The 20,385-nt window shown below is 40.9% G+C and overlaps 2 protein-coding genes across 9 annotated transcripts in view; one reads left to right on the forward strand and one right to left on the reverse strand.

The window, feature by feature from the left end:
- Nucleotides 1-20,385, forward strand: part of DGCR8 (DGCR8 microprocessor complex subunit) — a 60,409-nt gene that overhangs the window by 34,659 nt on the left and 5,365 nt on the right. For 4 of the 7 annotated variants that reach the window (XM_073312299.2, XM_073312301.2, XM_073312300.2 and 1 more), the window contains 8 exons: nucleotides 3,569-3,766; nucleotides 10,129-10,230; nucleotides 13,138-13,236; nucleotides 15,434-15,516; nucleotides 18,480-18,580; nucleotides 19,140-19,246; nucleotides 19,490-19,617; nucleotides 20,106-20,219. In XM_073312299.2, the coding sequence (XP_073168400.1) occupies nucleotides 3,569-3,766; nucleotides 10,129-10,230; nucleotides 13,138-13,236; nucleotides 15,434-15,516; nucleotides 18,480-18,580; nucleotides 19,140-19,246; nucleotides 19,490-19,617; nucleotides 20,106-20,219 (932 nt within the window). Of the gene's footprint in view, nucleotides 1-3,568; nucleotides 3,767-10,128; nucleotides 10,231-13,137; nucleotides 13,237-15,433; nucleotides 15,517-18,479; nucleotides 18,581-19,139; nucleotides 19,247-19,489; nucleotides 19,618-20,105; nucleotides 20,220-20,385 lie in introns of those variants that run through there. The other 3 variants (XM_073312303.2, XM_073312305.2, XM_073312304.2) reach the window with 3 other exon arrangements.
- TRMT2A (tRNA methyltransferase 2A) overlaps nucleotides 11,127-20,385 on the reverse strand; it is a 36,541-nt gene continuing 27,282 nt past the window's right edge. The window contains exons 12-13 of one of the 2 annotated variants that reach the window (XM_073312310.2): nucleotides 11,972-12,119; nucleotides 11,127-11,431 (exon numbers count right to left, since the gene is read on the reverse strand). In XM_073312310.2, the coding sequence (XP_073168411.2) occupies nucleotides 11,414-11,431; nucleotides 11,972-12,119 (166 nt within the window). In that variant the 3' untranslated portion in view covers nucleotides 11,127-11,413. Of the gene's footprint in view, nucleotides 11,432-11,468; nucleotides 12,120-20,385 lie in introns of those variants that run through there. The other variant, XM_073312309.2, reaches the window with a different exon arrangement.

Consider the following 20,385-nt stretch of genomic DNA (forward strand, 5'->3'; position numbering starts at 1 on the left):
CACCTTAAACTCTATCCAGAAGCTAAAAGGCAGCCAGTGGAGATTATGGAGTACCAGAGTAAAGTGTTCTCTCTATGTTGTTGTGCTTAATGTTGGCCACAATGTGCACTGGCATCAGCTGCCAGATTGTCTCATGGTATAGTCATGTGTATAGTGCACTAGAGGTGTCCTCTAGGTCAGTGCTTCTCAAGCTATCTGATGTGGGGGACTGGCAATTTTTTTTCTTCCAGTGTGCTTGCAGACCGGCAGCCGATGGCTTGCGGACCGGCAGCGGTCCGCGGACCACCACTTTGAGTAGCACTGCTCTAGGTGACAGGAGTGTGAATAATGGTTAAAATAGAGCCTCATGGTAGTAGTTTAATTAGTCAAGATGTTACAGTGAATGGACTAAGGCTTTGTCTACACTGCAACTTCGTCGGCAAATCTTCATTGGCAAAATTGCTGGTGTGAACAGCACCACAGCTGCCACTCGGGGGGAGGGAGTGGAAGTCTTTGGTCTGCAGGACAGCTTTCTCCTGCTGACAAACAGCAGATACACTGCGTGCCTTTTAGCGGCACAGCTGTGGCAGCACAGCCGTGTTGCTAAAAGCAAGGTAATGTAGACAAAGCCTAAGGCCATGTCTACACTAGAGATCTTACAGTGGCACAGCTGTACTGCTGCAACTGCACTGCTGTAAGGTCTCCCATGTAGCCTCTCTATGCCAGTGGGAGAGATCTTCCACTGGCATAATTAAATCACCACCAACAAGCGACGATAGCTATGTTGGTGGGAGAGTGTCTCCTGCCAACATAGCGCTGTCCACACCAGCACTTTTGTTAGGGAAACTTGTCGGTCAGGGGGATTGTTTTGTTTTTTCCCACACCCATGACCAGCAAAAGTGCTAGTGTAGACATAGCCTAAGATAGGCTCTGTAAATTTCTTAAGCAACAAGTTTAAAATGAGTTCCTTTTTAGACTTGTTTGAAAACTTAAGGTTAGTACAGAACTATGGGAAAAATGCAGATTATTTCTAATATGGAGTAGTGTACTAACTAACTAAGAATACATGAACTTAAGCTCAACTTTTTTCCCAAAGTATCTTTAAGAAATACCTGTTTAGTATTTTCAATGTTGTGAACTGTTCCGATGGTCTTTCAGCGAGCTGCCATTTTATTGATGCTTCCTGGTAAGAAGTACATAGTGCTGATGTAGTTTGTGCTAAATGAAGTGGCTGCCCAGCCAACAAACAAAGAAAACTGAACTGTAGAGAGAACCTCTATGCTGCAATAGTGTAGAGATTGTGGATGAAGGTGGTGATTGTATCTTAAAAATGTCCAGGGCATCAGCAGAGAATAAAATAAAAAAGCTTGCTTTTACAGTTACATGGCAAACTGCATTTTAGAGCCCTTTGCAGACCCTTTCAACAGCCCCCCCTCAGGTTGCATGCTTGGCTTCCTGCACCTCTCAGGGGTGGAATACTGTGGTTCAGCTACTCTTGGACTGGATCTCTGGATTACAGTCTCCCTGTTTCCCAACTGTGTAAACGTGACTGGCCCAACTGTATTTGGCACCTGCAAGAAAGTGTCTCTCCAGGGGCCTGTGACCACCATCAAATTAAAATGACTCGAGTTCTATCAAAACGTACTGTTTATTCATTCAGAGGAATATAACAAGAAGAGAAATGAAAAAACAAAAAGCCTATATACCAAGGTCTTACCTAAAACTTTTTCCTTTCCTTGAATTTTTTTTGGTAAGTTCCACTCAGCCCAGTGGTTAAAACACTGGACTGGGGCTCAGGGCTTGTTCCTGGCTCTGCCACTGGTAACCTTAAGCAAGTCACTTCACCTCTTTGTGCCTCTGTAAAAATAAGGATAATGATACTGACTTCCTTTGTAAAGTACTTTAAGAAATACTGATGAAAAATGCTATAAAAGCTAGGTGATGGTATTAGTACTTCTGGCCTGGGAGAAATAGTGAGTTGCTGCATTCTCTGCATTTCTTTGTCAGTCTCTCTTCCAGCAGGTGCTCCCTTCCTTCCTCTGTAGCAAGGGGTTTTTAACAATTTAGTGTCCCTAGGCTGTGGCCTGGGGAAAATTCAATCCTGTTAATCTGGCAGGAGCCAGAATGGCAAGCATTTCCCATTAATAGTCTCCTCCCCTTTGTCCCTCCCCCTTCTTTTAAGAAGCATTGGTATTCTCTCTGGAGGAAACTTAGCTTTGTCATTGTTCTGTTTTCTACTGATTCTCCCTTTCTACTGAGCCTCCTTTTGAACTAAAAACTGAGGTACATATTATGACATTCTGGGATGCAATCCAGACCAGTGAGGGGCTGTCACCCCAGCCCTGAAACTTTGGGGTGTCTCACAATGCTTGCTGCTGTAGCTCTCAACCTGGGCTCCTCACAAACGGCATGCAGGTTTGCAGCCCAAGTGGCTGTGTATAGACAAAATCCTAGTCCAGCAACTCTGACCCCAGCAGCCTGTCCAAAAACACCAGCCACACTTTGGCATCTAGCAGCCTTGGTTACTAATTGCAGGGCGAACCCAATATACTCCTACTCTACTGGACAGTCCAGATATATTAGGTTCATTTCCTCTCTAAGGGGATCAATATATAACAGCTTGCCACCATAAATGGAGATTCCTGTACAGTTCACAACCCGTGATTAGTTTTGATTAAAGAATAAAACAAGTTTATTTAACTACAAAGATTTTAAATGAGTACAGGTATAAGGCATTAAAGTCAGAAATGGTTACAAGAGAGAGAAAGATAAAACACTTTCTAAACATAAACTAGATTGGTTCAAGGTAAAAGTCTTACCACAAATTCCCAGTGACACTGCTGACCAAATTTTCAAGTCAGTGTCTGCTTCCAAAGTCCATATGCTGTTTCTTTTGTAGTCTTAGGTGGAAAAGAGAGAGATGGGTAGGGAGAGAGAAGAGTGGTGTGCTTGCCCTTCCCTTTTATAGTTGTCACCCTTTGAAATGCATTTTCCTGAGGGTTATCCCTAGATAAAGTTCCTACCAGCTGTGGAGATGGAGATATGGGGTCTTGTTGTGAAAGAGGTTTCATGCTGCTGTTTGCTAAAGTGCAGGTTTGCCTTCTCTCTCTCTCTCTCTTGCTGTCTCAAGGACCTTGCTTACTACTTATGTGTAAATTGAGGTAAATACACATTTCTTTGTTTAAGACCTGCTTGACAGTTGTTGTGCCTAATCAAGGATGGCAATTTGTAAAACTTGTTTTTAAAAAGAGACTAAGCTGAAAATTGTTTTTACATTAAAAATAGACTTGAATAAATATAATAGGAACAAGTATAGAAATTATGTTTTGAGAAAGTTTTGTAAAGCTTTGGGAACCAACAAAATTGCACTGTCATTGAAAATATATAAAATATTAAGTGTTGGACACAGTGGAGGGTTAGTCTTTTTTTGGCAAAGGTACAACAGTTGCACATGTAATAAAAGACAGGAATGAGTGACTGTACAAATGAATTACATGCAGTTTTTCATTAATCTTGCTCTTGAGAGTCCACAGGCAGGTCTCTTGCATGGTGAAGTATAGGAATAACTGGATTTGATTATTTTTCATAGACCTTGAGGATTTTAGACACTACCTTGAAAAGCGTTTTGATTTTGAACAAGTTACCGTAAAAAAATTCAGAACCTGGGCTGAGAGACGACAGTTCAACCGTGAAATGAAGCGGAAGCAGGCGGAGTCTGAGCGGCCTATTCTGCCAGCCAATCAGAAACTCATTACCTTGTCTGTGCAAGATGCACCTACAAAGAAAGGTAAGTTTCATCTAGTTGGAGTTAGAATTTTGAAATTTGTCATTTTCCAGTATTAAATTTGACTTAAAGTATGGAAAGTGTTGATTTCTATATGGTCCCATGATTTTAGGAAGTACTGGAAGTTTATAGGTTTCATCCGACGAAGTGAGCTGTAGCTCACGAAAGCTTATGCTCAAATAAATTGGTTAGTCTCTAAGGTGCCACAAGTCCTCCTTTTCTTTTTGAAAGTTTATAGTCTTGGTTCTGTTTTTGTACCTGCTATGGTCATTGGAAAAATTATTGTCAAAACACATTTACTATAAAAAGAAAAGGAGGACTTGTGGCACATTTCGTGAGCTACAGCTTATGCTCAAATAAATTTGTTAGTCTCTAAGGTGCCACATGTCCTCCTTTTCTTTTTGTGGATACAGACTAACACAGCTGCTACTCTGAAACCTGTCATATTTACTATAGAAAACATTGTGTAGAAGGTACACATTTTTGCTTACATTGTGAATCATTAATGAAATGTCATCTTCACAGCCTCTGTTCTGAATCAGTTAATGACAAGAATTTTTTTTAAAACATTTTTTTGTTTAAAAATCACCAGTTACAGATAATAGGGTGTTTGTAATTCGTCCTTAAGCCCTTTATCTTTTTTGCTCAGTCATTCCTTTTCTACTGCTCTAGGTTTATAATGCTCTTATGCTATATGATGTAATTATATTTATTTTTCAATTTAAATTTGCGTCATACTGAGCAGTAAGTTCTAAAGAATGGTTCTTTCAGCCTTATTGAACTTAATAATAGATGGTACCTACTTTTCTGATAGCATCCAAAAATGCATTGAGCACTTTGGCTGCAGTAGCTGGGAATCTTACAACACACTAAAGGCTAATGAGCCTGCTGTCCTGCATGGAAGACTCTGCTTGACTTAGGAAAGATTGTAGGATATGCTCTAATTTAATTTATACTGGTTGCTTTGGACATAGGTGGTGAAGCCTTTTCTTATGCTATCAGGGAAATAACTTACCACCCATGGCTGCAGTTTGAACTATGTATGGCTTTCGCCTCACAATCCCTCTATTTCAGTGACTTTTCTAGTTGTATATAGTTTAGTTTAGGTTTCAGAGTAACAGCCATGTTAGTCTGTATTCGCAAAAAGAAAAGGAGTACTTGTGGCACCTTAGAGACTAACCAATTTATTTGAGCATAAGCTTTCGTGAGCTACAGCTCACTTCATCGGATGCATACTGTGGAAAGTGTAGAAGATCTTTTTATACACACAAAGCATGAAAAAATCTCCCCCCACCCCACTCTCCTGCTGGTAATAGCTTATCTAAAGTGACCACTCTCCTTACAATGTGTATGATAATCAAGGTGGGCTGTTTCCAGCACAAATCCAGGGTTTAACAAGAACGTCTGGGGGGGGAGGAAAAAACAAGGGGAAATAGGGTTATTTCCTACCCCCCCACCCCTCCCAGACGTTCTTGTTAAACCCTGGATTTGTGCTGGAAACGGTCCACCTTGATTATCATACACATTGTAAGGAGAGTGGTCACTTTAGATAAGCTATTACCAGCAGGAGAGTGGGGTGGGGGGAGGTATTTTTTTGTGCTTTGTGTGTATAAAAAGATCTTCTACACTTTCCACAGTATGCATCTGATGAAGTGAGCTGTAGCTCACAAAAGCTTATGCTCAAATAAATTGGTTAGTATAGTTTAGTTTGATTTAGCGTTAGCTGTAATTTAAGTATTTCCCTGGTGATGCCTTCACCAGAGTTTAAACATTGTCCATTGTGTGTGTGTGTGTGTGGGGGGGGGGGGCTGGGTGGGTGATCCTCAACAAGGATCCCCACATGTGATACTTGCTGTGCCTAGGCAAAGCCCCCATCAAGGAGCGGTGTTCAATTTGCAGATCATTGACCAAACTGACACAGGTGGTGAGGGATCTTTGTCTGAAGCAGCAATAGCTCAAACAGGCCATTTGGCCTGCTTCAGTGATGAGGCCCTTGTCAGATCAGAGGTTGCCATCACTTTCTGAGAGTGCTGCTGCTCGTATTCAGGAACTGGCAACCCTCCAAAGAGATGGAGGAGTCCTACCCTGTTGAGTGTGCTGAGATAAAGGTTGCATAAGACTGACCTGAGGCAGCTCCAGATTGCATGGGGACTCCTCTGCATGCCCCAGAAGGAGGGCAGATTGGCACAGGGTGAATGCCAATGCATGGGTTGGAGCAGGTCCCATCAACCACACCCCAGTACCATGCAAGGAGATCAGAGACCCCCATAGCATTGACTCTGTTTCCAGTCCCCGGGCATCTGTTGTGTCTGGTACCGATGAGGTGACTAGCACCAGCTGTTTCTGCGTCGGCAGTGTCTCAGGCAGCAACGGACCTCCTCTGCCTTTGTCCCAACCTAACCCTTGGTCCACAACTTTAACAGGGCTGTGGCTTTGATAGCCCTGTTGACTGGGCAGGCAGCTGAATCTCTGAGTCTGTCAACACTGTACACTGAGGATTCCCTTTTACAGTCATTGGAAGAGAGGCTGGTGCAAGGCTTGGTGCAAGGGACCTCCCCAGCACCAGGAATGTCTTTGGCATTCCTGCAACTGGTGTCACCAATGTTACTCTGGCAGCAGTCACCACCCTGTACATCAGCACTATCAGTTCCTTTGGCATGGCTACTGTCTTCAGGATCAATACCGCTTCCAGTACCGAAACAATGAAGGCATACTTGGTGCCTCTGGTAGCATTTCCACCATCAGCACCAGCTTCCTCATCATTCTGGGCTATGGACTCACTAGTCAGACCGGTTGCTCGCACCCTCAGTGCTTGCTCAATCTTTATCTCCTGAAGCCTGGAACTCTTTGGCATCCAGGGGGTGTTCATGGAGTGCTCTGGGTACCAGGATCAGCGCTCTTCTTTCTATCAGGTTGGGGGTCCCTGGCCTTGCATCTACAGGCTACCAAGGGCCTATCCATACCAGTAGCCTCCAGGAGAAGAGGAGGTGCTACTCCTCATCTTGCTCAAAGGCAAGATCACTGACCAGATCTGTGGCATTGACTGTCGATCCACCACAGGCACTGGTAAGCCTCCAGCATCATTCTGTCCAGGCCCCTCAGTCCTAGAGCAGGATCCAAAATAGTTAACCGCTTCATCTTCATCCCTGGATGAATCTGTGATGCCTGGCTCTTCCTCCACTTCGGTATTTCGAAGTGTATCAGCACCTTTTGCAGTCAGTGGCCGCTTCTCTAGGTATCTAAGCAGAGTTCATGAAGGAGAACACCCACAAGTTAGTGGATATCCTACAGCCAACTGCGCCTGGGAGAGTCGTTCTTCCTATTAGCCGGCTCAAAGAACACATTGTTAAGGTCCTCTAGAGCATGTTAACTTCAGTACCACCTGTGATAAAGCACATGGAGAAGCGCTACTTTGTTCTGGTGCAGGGATTTGAATTTTCACTCCCATCTGGCCTCAGATTCACTGGTCAAAACCATGGTGAACAAGGCAGGTTTAAATCCACTCTCAAGGAAAAGGACTCTAAACAAATTGACTTAAGAAGATTTACACTTCCTTTTCCTTGCAGGTGCAAATTGCTAACCAGCAGGTTTTGCTGTTTCAAGTACAGCTATGTCTTAAGTTTGCAGACAGGCTGCCTGAAGCCTCAAGAGCAGAATTTCAGGCATTTGTCAGTGAAGGCTGCTTGGTAGTTAAGATACTTCAGCCACAGTGATGGTCTAGGCAATGATCATGAGAAGGGTTTCCTGGCTGCAGAATTTGGGCATTGCTCCCAAAGTGCAGTAGGCCATAGAGGATTTGCCCTTTGATATCAAGCACTGTTTTCGGACAAGGCTGATAAGACTCTGCACTCCTTCAAGGACTCCTAGGCTACCCTTTGATCTTTGGGAGTGTACATGCCAGCAGTGCAGAGGGGCCATTATGTTGGTGGTCAGCAGCAGCAGTACCATCCACAGTACATATTTACGCAGCCTTTCCCTCCCCTGAGACAGTGGGACTACCCCAGAAAGGGGCATAGATCCCATAGGAGGAAGTAGTCAGAGCTGGGGTTTTGCCAGTCCACAAGCCCTCGCCTGGGACCCCCCAAGCGCCTATTTTGACTTCTTGGTCCTGAGCAGTATTCCAGTTGTCATTCTTTTCTCCCATCAAGAGAAAACTATTTTGCTTTGTGTATTTGACCGCACTTTGACTAGTCACTTATATTCTAACATCTCCTGCATTAATGTGGTGAGATCATACATGTACTGCACAGGGTAGAGCTTGTGCATGGTCTTCTAAGAACCTGGAAAGGGGTGTTTACTAGTAATTGCGGCAGCAAAGATGAAACTGAATAGGCATAAAGCAGGCCTATGTATGTAGAGCAGATGGGGAGGACTGGCCTGAGTGTGTGTACGTATTGCTTTTGGGTCCACCTACTTTCAGCCTTGCTGAAAAAAAATTATAAACAGCAGGGGAGCAGAGAAAACATTTTAGAAAAAGAAAGAAAGAAAAAGAAATTTAACAACAAGCCTGTGTGTGTTTTATGAGAAACTTGAACTTCTGAAGTTAGTTTTAAAAAAATCAACTTACATATCCCTTTAAGAGTTGGATCCAGTCCTTCTAAATTCTGATTTGATTGGTCTCAGAATCCTGGGCCATTGGGGGGCTGCATCATCAGGCATCTTGTCATCTTAATTTGGCAGGCTTCACATCCCCAAAAAATACCAGGACACCATGCTTGTGTAGGGTTAACAGGATTTCTTTATTGGTCAGACTTTCAGGTAAATGGTTGTCTTAGTTCCTTCTGCCTTTTTATTTAATGTAATACTTCATTGTTTTCTAGTAAAATACAGTTTCTCTAGCTCCAGTATGATTAAACAAACAGTCCCTTCATGGTGGTGACGCTAAAGCAGTTTGCTTCAGTGGGTATAAATGAAGCAGTTCCTTTGTTTCAGGGGATGATTAACAAACAAAAGTCCTTTTTTGGCTAGAATCAAATGTGATCTCCCTTTCTAGGATAGTTCAGGGATAGTGTATTTTGTCTTTTGGGTCCAGCAAACAGTTCTCTCCACTGTGGAGAAATATGCTGCTTCTTCCCATGGGAATAAGTGCAGCCTTCCAGTTGGACCTGGCAGATCTTGCTGGCACATTTCTCTGGGATAGGACAAGCTCTTTTCACTTTCATGAGTTGGATTTGAAGCCTACGTCCACCAGGGAAAGGAACGGATTCATACATAACCCATTTTATCTTGCTATGAGACAATAACTTTTCTGTGGTCGATTTGAGGTGCTAGAGTCTGATAGGAAGGAGAAATCAAATGCACGACTACAAAATGGGGAATATAACTGTCTAGGTGGTGGTATTGCTGAAAAGGATCTGGGGGTTATAGTGAACCACAAACGGAATGAGTAGTCAGTGTGATGCAGCTCCAAAAAGGCTAATCTGATTCTGGGATGTATTAACAGGAGTGTTGTATGTTAGACACAGGAGGTAATTGTCCCACTCTGCTCTGCACTGTGAGGCCTCAGCTGAAGTATTGTGTCCAGTTATGGGCACCACAGCTGAGGAAGGATGTGGAAAAATTGGAAGAAGTCTAGAAGATAAAAGGATAAAAATGATAAAAGATTTAGTGAACCTGACGTATGAGGAAAGGTTGAAAAAACTGCATGTTTAGTCTTGAGAAGAGAAGCCTGAGGGGCGACGTAAGCCTTCCAATATGTTAAGAGCTGTTTATAAACAGGATGGTGATCAATTGTTCTCCAAGTTTACTGAAGGTAGGACAAGAAGTAATGGGCTCTATCTGCAGCAAGGGAGATTTAGGTTCGATCTTAGGGAAAAACTTTCTAACTCTAAGGCCAGTTAAGCTATGGAATAGGTTTCTAGAGGACGTTGTGGAGTCCCTATCATGGAAAGTTTTTAAGAACAAATTGGGCAAACAGCTTTCAAGGATAGTCTAGTCTTACTGGGTCCTGCCACAGCTCAGGGGGCTGGACTTGGTGACTTCTCAAGGTCTCTTCCAGCCCTGCATTTCTGTGGTTCTATGATTGGATGTCAGGAAACCTCAGTGGCTGCAGAAAAGTGAGTATTTATTTAATAGGCATGTTACAATAATTAGTGTATTTTTCAATCTTCTCAGAACTTGATCTAAGATTTATTTTCTTAGTAATTGTTTTAAAAAAGCCTTTAAAAATGGACTCTCTGAGGTTTTAGTAATTCATGTTTGAGTAAACTGCATTTATCATAATATTTAATTTCATGCATTTGAATAAATGTTTAATAAGCAGGGCATTTTTAATCTCAGTAGCTTGCAGTTTTGGATTTTTGTTTTTTGTAGACCGTTTTTCAAAAGCCTGGAATTACTTAAATGAAAGGTCTTTATTTTCCCAGAGTTTGTTATTAATCCCAATGGGAAGTCTGAAGTTTGCATACTGCATGAATATATGCAACGAGTCCTAAAGGTCCGCCCTGTTTACAATTTCTTTGAATGTGGTAAGTCTGCATGAATTCTAACTTCAGCACAATACTTTTTGTTCAGTGATACTTATTTTAATGCTTGGGTATTCTGAAAAGCAGCAAGAAATGGAGACTTTCCTACTAAGCATCTTGAGAGTATACTGTGGGCCAAATTCTAGTTTGTACAACAAAAGTAGCATAATCTTCTGCCTCCTTTTACCTCTCCCTTACGTACGTACGTGTGTGTGTGTGTATACACGTGTACACTACAAAAACAGTGTTACTATGTTCCTCTGAGCTGGAAAAAATACTTTAAAATGAAAACTGATTTAGGTAATGTATATATTTGACTTTCATCTAAAAGGAAGCACTATTGAAATGTGGTAATCCTAACTTTTATTGTATGACACTATCAGTCATAAGGGTAGTGTCTGATTATTTTACTCATGTCACTTAGTATCCAGAAGATCTGATTTGCAGCCAGTTGAATAGCATGTTGTGCACTATTATTGAATTGACTAGTGTTAAAAGAATTCTTTTAAAAATAAACCCAAATTATTTCCAAAATGGCCTTATACTAAAGTTAACGTAGACCTTTTAATTAGGAAATGCTTCTTAAGGTGTGTCTCTACAGGGATAAAAGACCTGAGGAACCACTGTGGCTGGCCTGGATCCCCTGACTCCGGTTCGTGGAGCTGAGGCTGCGGGCTGAAAAATTGTTGTGTAGACGTTTGGGCTCCAGCCCAAGCCCGAACATCTACACAACAATTTTTTAGCCTGCAGCTTGAGCCCTATGAGCCTGAATCAACTGACCCAGGCCAACTGTGGGGTTTTTATTCCTGTGTCAACGGATCTTTAGAATTGTAAGGTTTCGCTTAATATATTATCTATTATGTTACACACAACACACATTTATGCTGGGATAGCCATACTAACTTTTTAACATTAATTTGAATTTTATTGCTCACAAAAATTGGATTGACTTTGGCAAGTCAAAGTTCAAATATCTTCATTACAGCTCTTGTATTTCATGTTGAAGTTGATCCGTATCAGTCTTGTCATTATGGCATTATGTTCCTTCATAAATCTGGTAACATTAGAATTGTATGCATACAAATTGACCTCTGAAAATATGTGAATGGATACTGAAAATGACCACGGTCATGTGGTAAGTGGATCTATACTTAGTCGCCGTTAACTCCTCAGGCAGTTGCTGGAATTATAATTTTGTTTTTTTCTATATGAAGAGGAAAAAATAAAGTTGGTTAGATATAGATTATAAAGTTTCCATCCAGTTAATAAGAATAGAAAGAGTGTAAAGATTAACTATCTGCTTCCCAAAATGATGAAGGGGTGGAATGAATTCTGTAGGTGGCTGGCTGGCTGAGTTCCTCTTGGAATTATTATTTCAAAGCTGCTGGGATTTCATTATATTGTTTAATTAATGAAGTTATTGGACTGCCAGGAGCATTTTTGCATGCCATCTTATTTTATAATTTTAAATCTAAATAAATACATGAAAAAAGAATCAAATTATCCTAAGGTGATGGACCATATCCTGATAGTTCCTGGCTGAGTCTTTAAACTTCCTGCTGGGTTTATCTGCCCTATGAGAGGCTCCCAGTTGGACAAAGATCCAGGGGAGCAACTGTCCTTGGGATCTAACCTTCGAGATAAGGATTGGGGTTGAATGAGTTAGATTACATTATCTAACACAGGCAACCTAAAAATGACACAAAATTAGCAGATCACAGTTTATTGTACCAAAACCATCTACCTCGTCTGCAGATATCTTCCAGGTTTTCCTTGCTTCATCCAGCCACACACTCCAGTCAGCCTTACCCAAAGGCATACATAACTTCCTTGCCTCTGCTTTTATCCATTTCATCACATGTGTATTGGAGAAAGAACTTGTGCCCTTCCAGCTGTGTGGTGGGCACATAAAAAAGCCATTCAGCTGCTAGATCATGTTTGTTGAAATAAGACCCTTTTCTTCTCTCACCCGTTGTGTTAATCCTATTGGATTTATATTTCAGCTCTAGTTCTTCAAAAAGCACTTTTGATGAACAAAAGGAGTACTTGTGGCACCGTAGAGATAAGGTGCCACAAGTACTCCTTTTCTTTTTGCGAATACAGACTAACACGGCTGTTACTCTGAAACCTTTGATACTATGCTTCACTATAAAATGCTTAGGTTTTGTGTTGGAACACTATGTAAGTGACTCCAAAACATCATATGGAATTAAAACCTTAATGTTGACAGAAATTCCAAAAAAATGTGCTCACAATGTAACACAATCACAGTACTTTAATTCTGAACAAGTACATGAGATGGTGATGATTTCATGGTTGATATGTCCCTTCTGAGAAAAGATGCATATGTTTTTGTATATAAATGGGTGAGCGGTGATGGCTATTCTCTAGAGCAGGGATTCTCAGACTTCACTGCACCGTGACCCCCTTCTGACAACAAAAATTACTATGTGACCCCAGGAGGGGAGGATCGAAGCCTGGGCCCGCCCAAGCCCCACTGCCCCAGGTAGGGGGACCAAAGCCCATGCTTCACTGCCCTGGTGAGGGAGAGGGGGGCAAAGCCAAAGTCCAAGGGCTTCAGCCCCAGCCAGGGGGCCTGTAACCTGAGCCCCGCTGCCCAAGGGTTTCGGCTTCAGCCCCTGGGGCTTGGGCTTCGGCCCTGAGCCCCAGCAAGTATAAGCTAGCCTTAGCAACCTCATTAAAATAGGATCATGACCCACAGTTTGAGAACCCCTGCGAGGAAGAAGTTAGTTTTCAGATCTCTTGAGGTTCAAATGAAGGAGAAAACAAATCTCCAAGTATGGGGTATTCTCATATTCTTGATGATTTTATTTTTACTGTATGTTTTTAATGTGTGTTTATATTTAAAAGATTGGAATTTTGAAAAGCTTTTCTCTCCCACATTTTAAGAGAACCCAAGTGAGCCTTTTGGAGCCTCAGTGATTATTGATGGAGTGACTTATGGGGCAGGAACTGCAAGCAGCAAAAAACTCGCCAAGAATAAAGCTGGTAACATACATACTTCCTAAGTACCAGCCATTGAATTGCTATGCTTGCCTACTTGTACCTCTGCTTTGGAGATGATTGGTTAACAGCAATGAGTAGGATTAAATTAAGCTTTTTTTGATACTCAACTGAGAGGTGTATTCGTGTATATTTTTGGAGGAAAATGGTTAACAATTGAACTGGGGAACACTATTAAATTTACAATGAATCCTGTCTCAAGCAACTAACTGTGGGATTTAGAAACCTTGGAGAAACTTCAGACACTAACATAAATACTAATCTTGGATCTTTAATCAGCAGATATGAAGTAATTCTCTATTTCTAGAAAAGCCATAAGATTTCGTGAGATTTAAGATCATAAAGGGAGTACAAAGGGTGATCATATAAATGTGAAAGGTAAAATATAATTACCCAATTCTTGTCCTTCTGTGAAATTCTCTGGTAATTTTGATCTTTTTGCTTGGTAGTGTAAGCCACATTGAACTTATTGTTCCAGTTTCCAAAGACTACCATTTGCTCCTTATTTGCTTTCAGTTTAAGATGTTGACTCTGTTCTGTAATAAGTCTCTGGATGGTTTGGGGCGTGGATACTTAGAACTTTGTACTCATCCCTAGATGTGAATGTTTTGGAGGCCAGCTGCTTTCAAACTCTGGCTTAAGGGCTCAGCATAAAGACAAGGTATCATATTTTAAAGAGTGCCTAAGTGATTTAGGAACCTAGGACCTTGGCTACACTTTGAAGCCTTTCCAACTTTAGAGCTATACCGACAAAATCCTCCTAATGCAGATGCAGTTATATGAGCAAAATGTACTTTTGCTGATATAGCTTAGACTGGTTTGGCAAATTAAATAAGCTATACTTGCTAAAAGCACTTTTTTTGCTGGTATAACTGCACCTGTACTTGTTTTTTTTTCTGGCATGGCTACTGTAAAAGCATCACACTTCTAACCTTCATAGCTACACTGGCAAAATCTTTAAGTGTAGACCTGGCCTTAGTCATGTTGACTGTCAGTGGAACTTGGTCTTCTATGCCACTTTTGCAAATGGAACTTAAGCACTTTTGAAAGTTTGACTTAAACTCTCTTGTGACTCCAGACTTTTGCCAGAAGCAATTGTTTATGGGTGAGTGTACAGCTTAATAGTGATGAGTCTTTCAGTGTTGACTCAGTAAGCTTAAATACACTTTCTTAAATAAGTCAGTGTTCAGACAGACTCTGTACTTATAAATTAATAAATTGTATACTACATAGAGGCTTGGAAGGATTAGATTTTTATCGGTAAATGTCAATTTCACCGTACATGCACAAACCAACTAAGAACATTTCCATCGATGATAAAAATTTACATTTAGTTACAAAAATGCTGCTTGAGAACTTCTTAGTGTTTTATTTAAGGATATTTACTTTGTATATTTTGATGTGATGTTGACAATTGGTGTTTAACAGTCATAAAGCTTTAACTCTTTGAATTAGTATGTCTACAGACAATTATTTACTGACAGAGCTCCCCATAGTTACTGATAACTGTGGACATTTAAATTGATAAAAATGGAAAAAAATGCTTAAAAATAAACATTCATATTATCTATATTGAAATTTATTCTTAAAAAAATCCAGTTCCACCAAGCCTCATTATAAAGTAGAAACAAGTTTACTTATCTGTGAACTGCAGCTCTGAGAATCTTTCATTCTAGAACAGTGGTCCCCAAACTTTTGAGGGTTGTGGACCCCCCCCCCCCCTTGGGGCTGGGGCCATGGCTTGGGGGCGGGGATGTGGACAGGGTAAAGGGGCCAGGGTTGGGAGTGGGACTAAGGCTGGGGTTGGGGCGGAGCCACACCCAGGGTGCGAAGGCGGGAGCCAGGTACGTGGCTGGAGGCAGGACTGGAGCAGAGCTGGGGGTGGGGAAGGGATGGGTGGCGCTTCCTTCGGGGGTGGGAGCCAGGTACGTGACTGGAGGCAGAACTGGAGCAGAGCAGGGGGTGGGGAAGGGATGGGTGGCGCTTCCTTCCCACCCCCGTGGGGGTGGCCTGGGCCCTGCCACTCCCCCTTCCATGGTCCCCTTCGTCTTCTAGGGGGCTGTGCCCCACACTTTGAGGGCCTCTGTTTTAGAAAGAAATGATGTTGCCTTGTCATAAACATGCCTTTGTAGAATCTTTGTATATAGTAAATGTAATCAAGACATTAAATCATTTCTCACAGCCCGAGCTACACTGGAAATCCTCATTCCTGACTTTGTTAAACAGACCTCTGAGGAAAAGCCCAAAGACAGTGAAGAACTTGAGGTATAAATTAACTTGACCTTCTGATATAAAATAACTTAATTTAAAAAGCATTAGATGCCAAAAGGCAGAGGGTATGTGGATGCTGACTACATAGTGGTAGTTATCAGTTTCCCATTCAGGTGGAAGATTTTAGTTTAAAGGCTTGAAATTTATAGTAACTACCTAGTAGCCAAAAAGTGATAAAGAGGGTGAAGGGTTCTCTCTAGCAAGATCCAGCATCAGTCCTTGTGGGAAATGCGGATCTCTCCAAGCCTTGGCTGCTGGGATTTCTACCACAGTATTGTCTTTAGAGCTTGCTTGGTGGGGGAAAGGAGACTCGTCTTCTTTCATATCAGTTCTTGATACATTTTGCAGTTCACCCCAAATCTGCTTCAGCTGCTAAAAATGACAAAGTTGGCAGCTTTATTCCTCTGACCAGAGTCTCCTGGTTGATACAAGACGAAGCAGATCTCTGTTACTCAATCCCCTCCCTAGTTTCCATTCTGTGGGGATTTCATTTCCTGTGAGTGACTTTTTAGTGCTGCCTTTGGTATTGCTCATAAATTTCCTGACCAGCATCATGAACCTGACCTTCTGAAGAGCAGATATGAAATTTGATCTTAGTGGTTAATTTAAGTGAAGCAATAGCAAAATGGCAAATTGAAGCCATTAGTTTGCTGACTTCATAAGACAACACTGAATCCACTTAAATTTGTTTCACATTTGGAAGGCTGTCAATAAAAACTTAAATTCTGAGGAAACTGATGACTTGGCTCTGATTGGGATTTGTCATGGGAAATTGGATTTTTCCAGCCCTGAATACAAGATAGTGAGTGTATTCTTTGGTTGTATGTTTTGTGGGTTTTTTTATTTGTTTGTTTTTGGCTTTTTTTTCTCCTTCAACATTACAAAGTGCTGTCCTAATTACTGAAGTCCCTCGTGTTTTCAGGAAGAAACAGTCAATACTTGTGATTTTTCTTATATTATCAAATACATGGTGCTTGGAATTAGGGGGGGAAAAAATCCAGAGTCACATATAGATAGTCTAATACTACCATGGTAAACAAATTTTGGGTGGGAAGATCTTAGTAGGGATGAGGTCTTTTTCTCTTGTCCTCTTGATGATTTGTGAAAATGATAGTTATTAATGCTTGACTTTTTTCACATGCCCAGAGTTGTTTAAAAGTACATTGGACAAATGTGTAGAAACTTCAGAAAGAGACCAGACTTCAGTTGTCAAGCCTGTTTTGTCCCTTAACTCTCTCTGTTAGCCCTATCCATGGGGTTCAAGCCTAGCCCATGGAAGTACAAGCAACAGCACAAATAAAAATGTACATAAAACCTTTTAATAGTAGCTTAGAGGTAGATCACTATTTAGACTTTGGCTGTTTTAACCAGTACATGCATTGGAAGCAACTTCTTGTGGGTTAACTAGTCCAGGCGTTTCTAAACTCTTTCATTGTAGACCATTGCTTGATAGAGGTTGTTGTGTGACTCCATTTTAGCCATGATTGCATAACATCATTGTGGCAACTACAGCAATTTCTTGCAACAAATTGGTCACATTAAATATTCTAATAATCTTTTAATTTGATCAAAGATTAATCACTGTCTAATTTTGCTCTTAAATTCATTTCCCTTCACATTTGTTTTTCTTCCCCTGCCTTTTTCCCTGTTTTCTGGGTGTCCTGTCACTTGCATATACTGTCCAGCCACTTGATTCTCCATTGCTTCACTAGACATTGTTGGCCAGCCTTGTGTCCCTGGCATATTCCTCATATGCTAGTGGTTCCAGTCCCTGAGGCTGGCTCCTGTTTGCACTCTTTCTTGTTTTTAGCAGTTTCTGCAAGCCTCCAAGCTGTGCATTGCAAAAAGCATCTCAAGTATCTGTAGAGAGACTGAAAACAGGGACAGCTAGCTCTCCATAGACCACCAGAGAGTGCTGGTGGCCCACATGTTTGTGAGTCACTGTTCTAGTCTGCCCTCCTATATCATTCCTGGTGGGATTGAGCTTATTGTTCTTAAACGATCCCTAAAGAATGTGTGTCCAATCTTGAAATAATTGGAGACAGATACTGATTTTAAAATAAAAAGACCGGGATTCACACTAGAAGGAACACTTTGCTGGAGTTTTCTGAGCCTGAACTCTCTGGACTTGTTCATATAATAGAAAGTGGATAGTAGCTCTTTACTGTAAGAGGCTAGTAAATCTCCAACCTCAAGCTGAAACTTTGGGCTACAAACCCGAAATCGTGGAAAGTACTAGAAAAGTGGTTTGGAGGAATGACAACAGTGCTATTTGATTAAAGTAGAGAAAATATTATTTTAAATTTCTAATATCTGCCTAATTGAGTTCTTTCAATAAATACACAGTAAATCATGAGTAGAAATTAAAGAACAGTCATCACTGAGCCCTTTGTTTTTGCCCCGAAAAACCTAAACAGGACAGGCTACCTAGAAAGAGAAACTGAGACAAGACCACTCTGCAGATTGACGTAATAAGTATGGGAATTGGGGAAGCTTTTATTTTACTATAGGAGACAGCCCAAAGATTGATTTTTTTTTAAATGTAATATTAAAAGCATTAAATCACAGTTGAGAGTTCGTTGTATTGGGCAACAATGTTTTTATTATGTATGAAATGCCAATAAGTAGAACTGAGAATTACATCTTTTGTGGAAATGGGGGAGCTTAAAAAAATAAGGTCAGAAGCTTTCTAATATACAGTAGAGGAACAAGTAAATTTTTCTCATTGTATATTGGAGTGTGAAGGAAATGGTCTGTAGTGTTGCTTGCTAAAATAGGGCTAACACAGTAATTCTGATAATGAAGATCTAATGTGTAGTTTAAAATGCTCTGTGATGAAAAATAGAAAACTTAATTTGTTTACAAACGTAAATATAGAAGAAATTGAGAAGTAGGACACTTTCAATATTGTGCTTGTTTGACCAGTAGCTGAAGAACGTGTCTCAATTCTTTTGTAGTATTTTAACCATATCAGTATTGAGGACTCACGGGTATATGAACTGACCAGTAAAGCTGGACTGTTGTCTCCATATCAGATTCTCCATGAGTGCCTTAAAAGGTAGGATCACATCATAACCATGCTAAAAATGTTATTGGGGGCAAATTCTGCTGTTTGTTAGATGTACTAAAGTAGGAAGGGTACAAGAGTCCCTCTGTTCCTTTCTTCCTCGTCTACTCCTACTGAGGTGCCGGCAGGACGGTGTACCTTTCCAGCACTTGTGAATATCAGTGTGGCCACCCGCCTACTCCGTCTGCTATGACCCGAAGGAGACAGGAACTGCCGGTTACCTGTGGTCTGCACCAGTGTCTATACCGCAGCATTGCCCCAGGTCTGGTATTGCTGCTCCCCCTTCATAAGCGTAGGATCTGGTCCTTAGAATTTTATATGTATTTTTGTCTGTCACTTGAGAGGCGGTAATGCTGATTTTTTGCAAAGCGGTACAGTCACATTCCTGGCACAGAAAATGAGACTCCCTGTTAGCTTGCTTAATTTTTAATTGAAATTTACTGTACTTTAAGTCCAGATTCAATTATGTTGACCTCACATTGTTCAGTTCAGTTTCTTTCTATGCAACTTACTTGGTTGACCCTTACAATATTAAGTTTGTGTGCTTAAGAAACCATGGAATGGGTGACACATCTATCAAGTTTGAAGTGATTCCTGGTAAAAATCAGAAGAGTGAATATGTCATGACTTGTGGCAAGCACACAGTGCGAGGCTGGTGTAAGTACTGTTCTTGGTTTTTACTTCCTATGCTTGCTTACAAATTATTCTTCCTTTTTTCTTGTCCTCCTCAATGCTTATCTTGCGTGAATATTTTGTTGATACATGCTTATTCTACCCTTTGGTGTATAAATCTTGAAGAGAATTAGGAATATATTAATTGAGTCCCTTAATGTAGTTTTTATGTACACCCTTTTTTAATGTTCTAGTGTGATGTTTGTGTGTTGGTTATCATTTGTCCAGGTAAGAACAAGAGAGTTGGGAAACAACTAGCTTCTCAGAAAATCCTACAGCTACTGCACCCGCATGTGAAAAACTGGGGCTCTTTATTGCGTATGTATGGTAGAGAGAATAGCAAGATGGTCAAACAGGTAAACATGATTTTGTGGTTGCTTTGTAATCTACCCTGTAAAAAGTTGCTTTTTTCTGTTGTGATACTGAGCAGTTAAAAATGATAAAAACTCTTCATTCCCTTCCTTCTCTTGGCATAGCTTTCTAGCCTTAATACTTTTATTCGTTGCATGTTACTTATCTATATTGATAAGTAACCCTAAAGGATATTCTGCTTTCTGAATTAATTGATTCTTGCTATTGTCATGACATAAGGTCAGCACTCTTTTAGAGATGCAGCATTTTCTCAAGCTCATGTGTTTGCTATAGGCTAAAATGGTAAAACCAATTTTTAGCAACTAATACACAGTTGACTTGTTGCACGTTCCTTTTCATTTAAAGAGGGACGGGTGGGGGGGAACCTACCCTGCTTAAATTCTGTGAGGTGTGACTATTAAAAAAATACACACGAGAGACTGATTTTTTGGGTAACGTTTTTTCTGCTACTACTTATGGTCCTATTGTGCAGGAAACCTCTGATAAAAGTGTGATAGAACTTCAGCAGTATGCCAAAAAGAACAAGCCAAATCTACACATCCTGAACAAGTTACAGGAAGAAATGAAAAAGTTGGCACAAGAAAGGGTGAGTGCATACTGCAGACTTCTTAAAAATACGTGTTAAAATTGTGTTGCAGGGCCAGAACACAGAACAAAGTTCGTTTATTTTTAGTGTTCTGAATCTGTTTCCTACAGTACCTTAGTGAAGGCTAGACACTCAAAATTTAAATGTTATTCCTGGGGGAATTCTG

This window comes from Lepidochelys kempii, chromosome 15 (assembly GCF_965140285.1).
Source record: "Lepidochelys kempii isolate rLepKem1 chromosome 15, rLepKem1.hap1, whole genome shotgun sequence".
Classification (NCBI taxonomy): Eukaryota; Metazoa; Chordata; order Testudines; family Cheloniidae; genus Lepidochelys; species Lepidochelys kempii.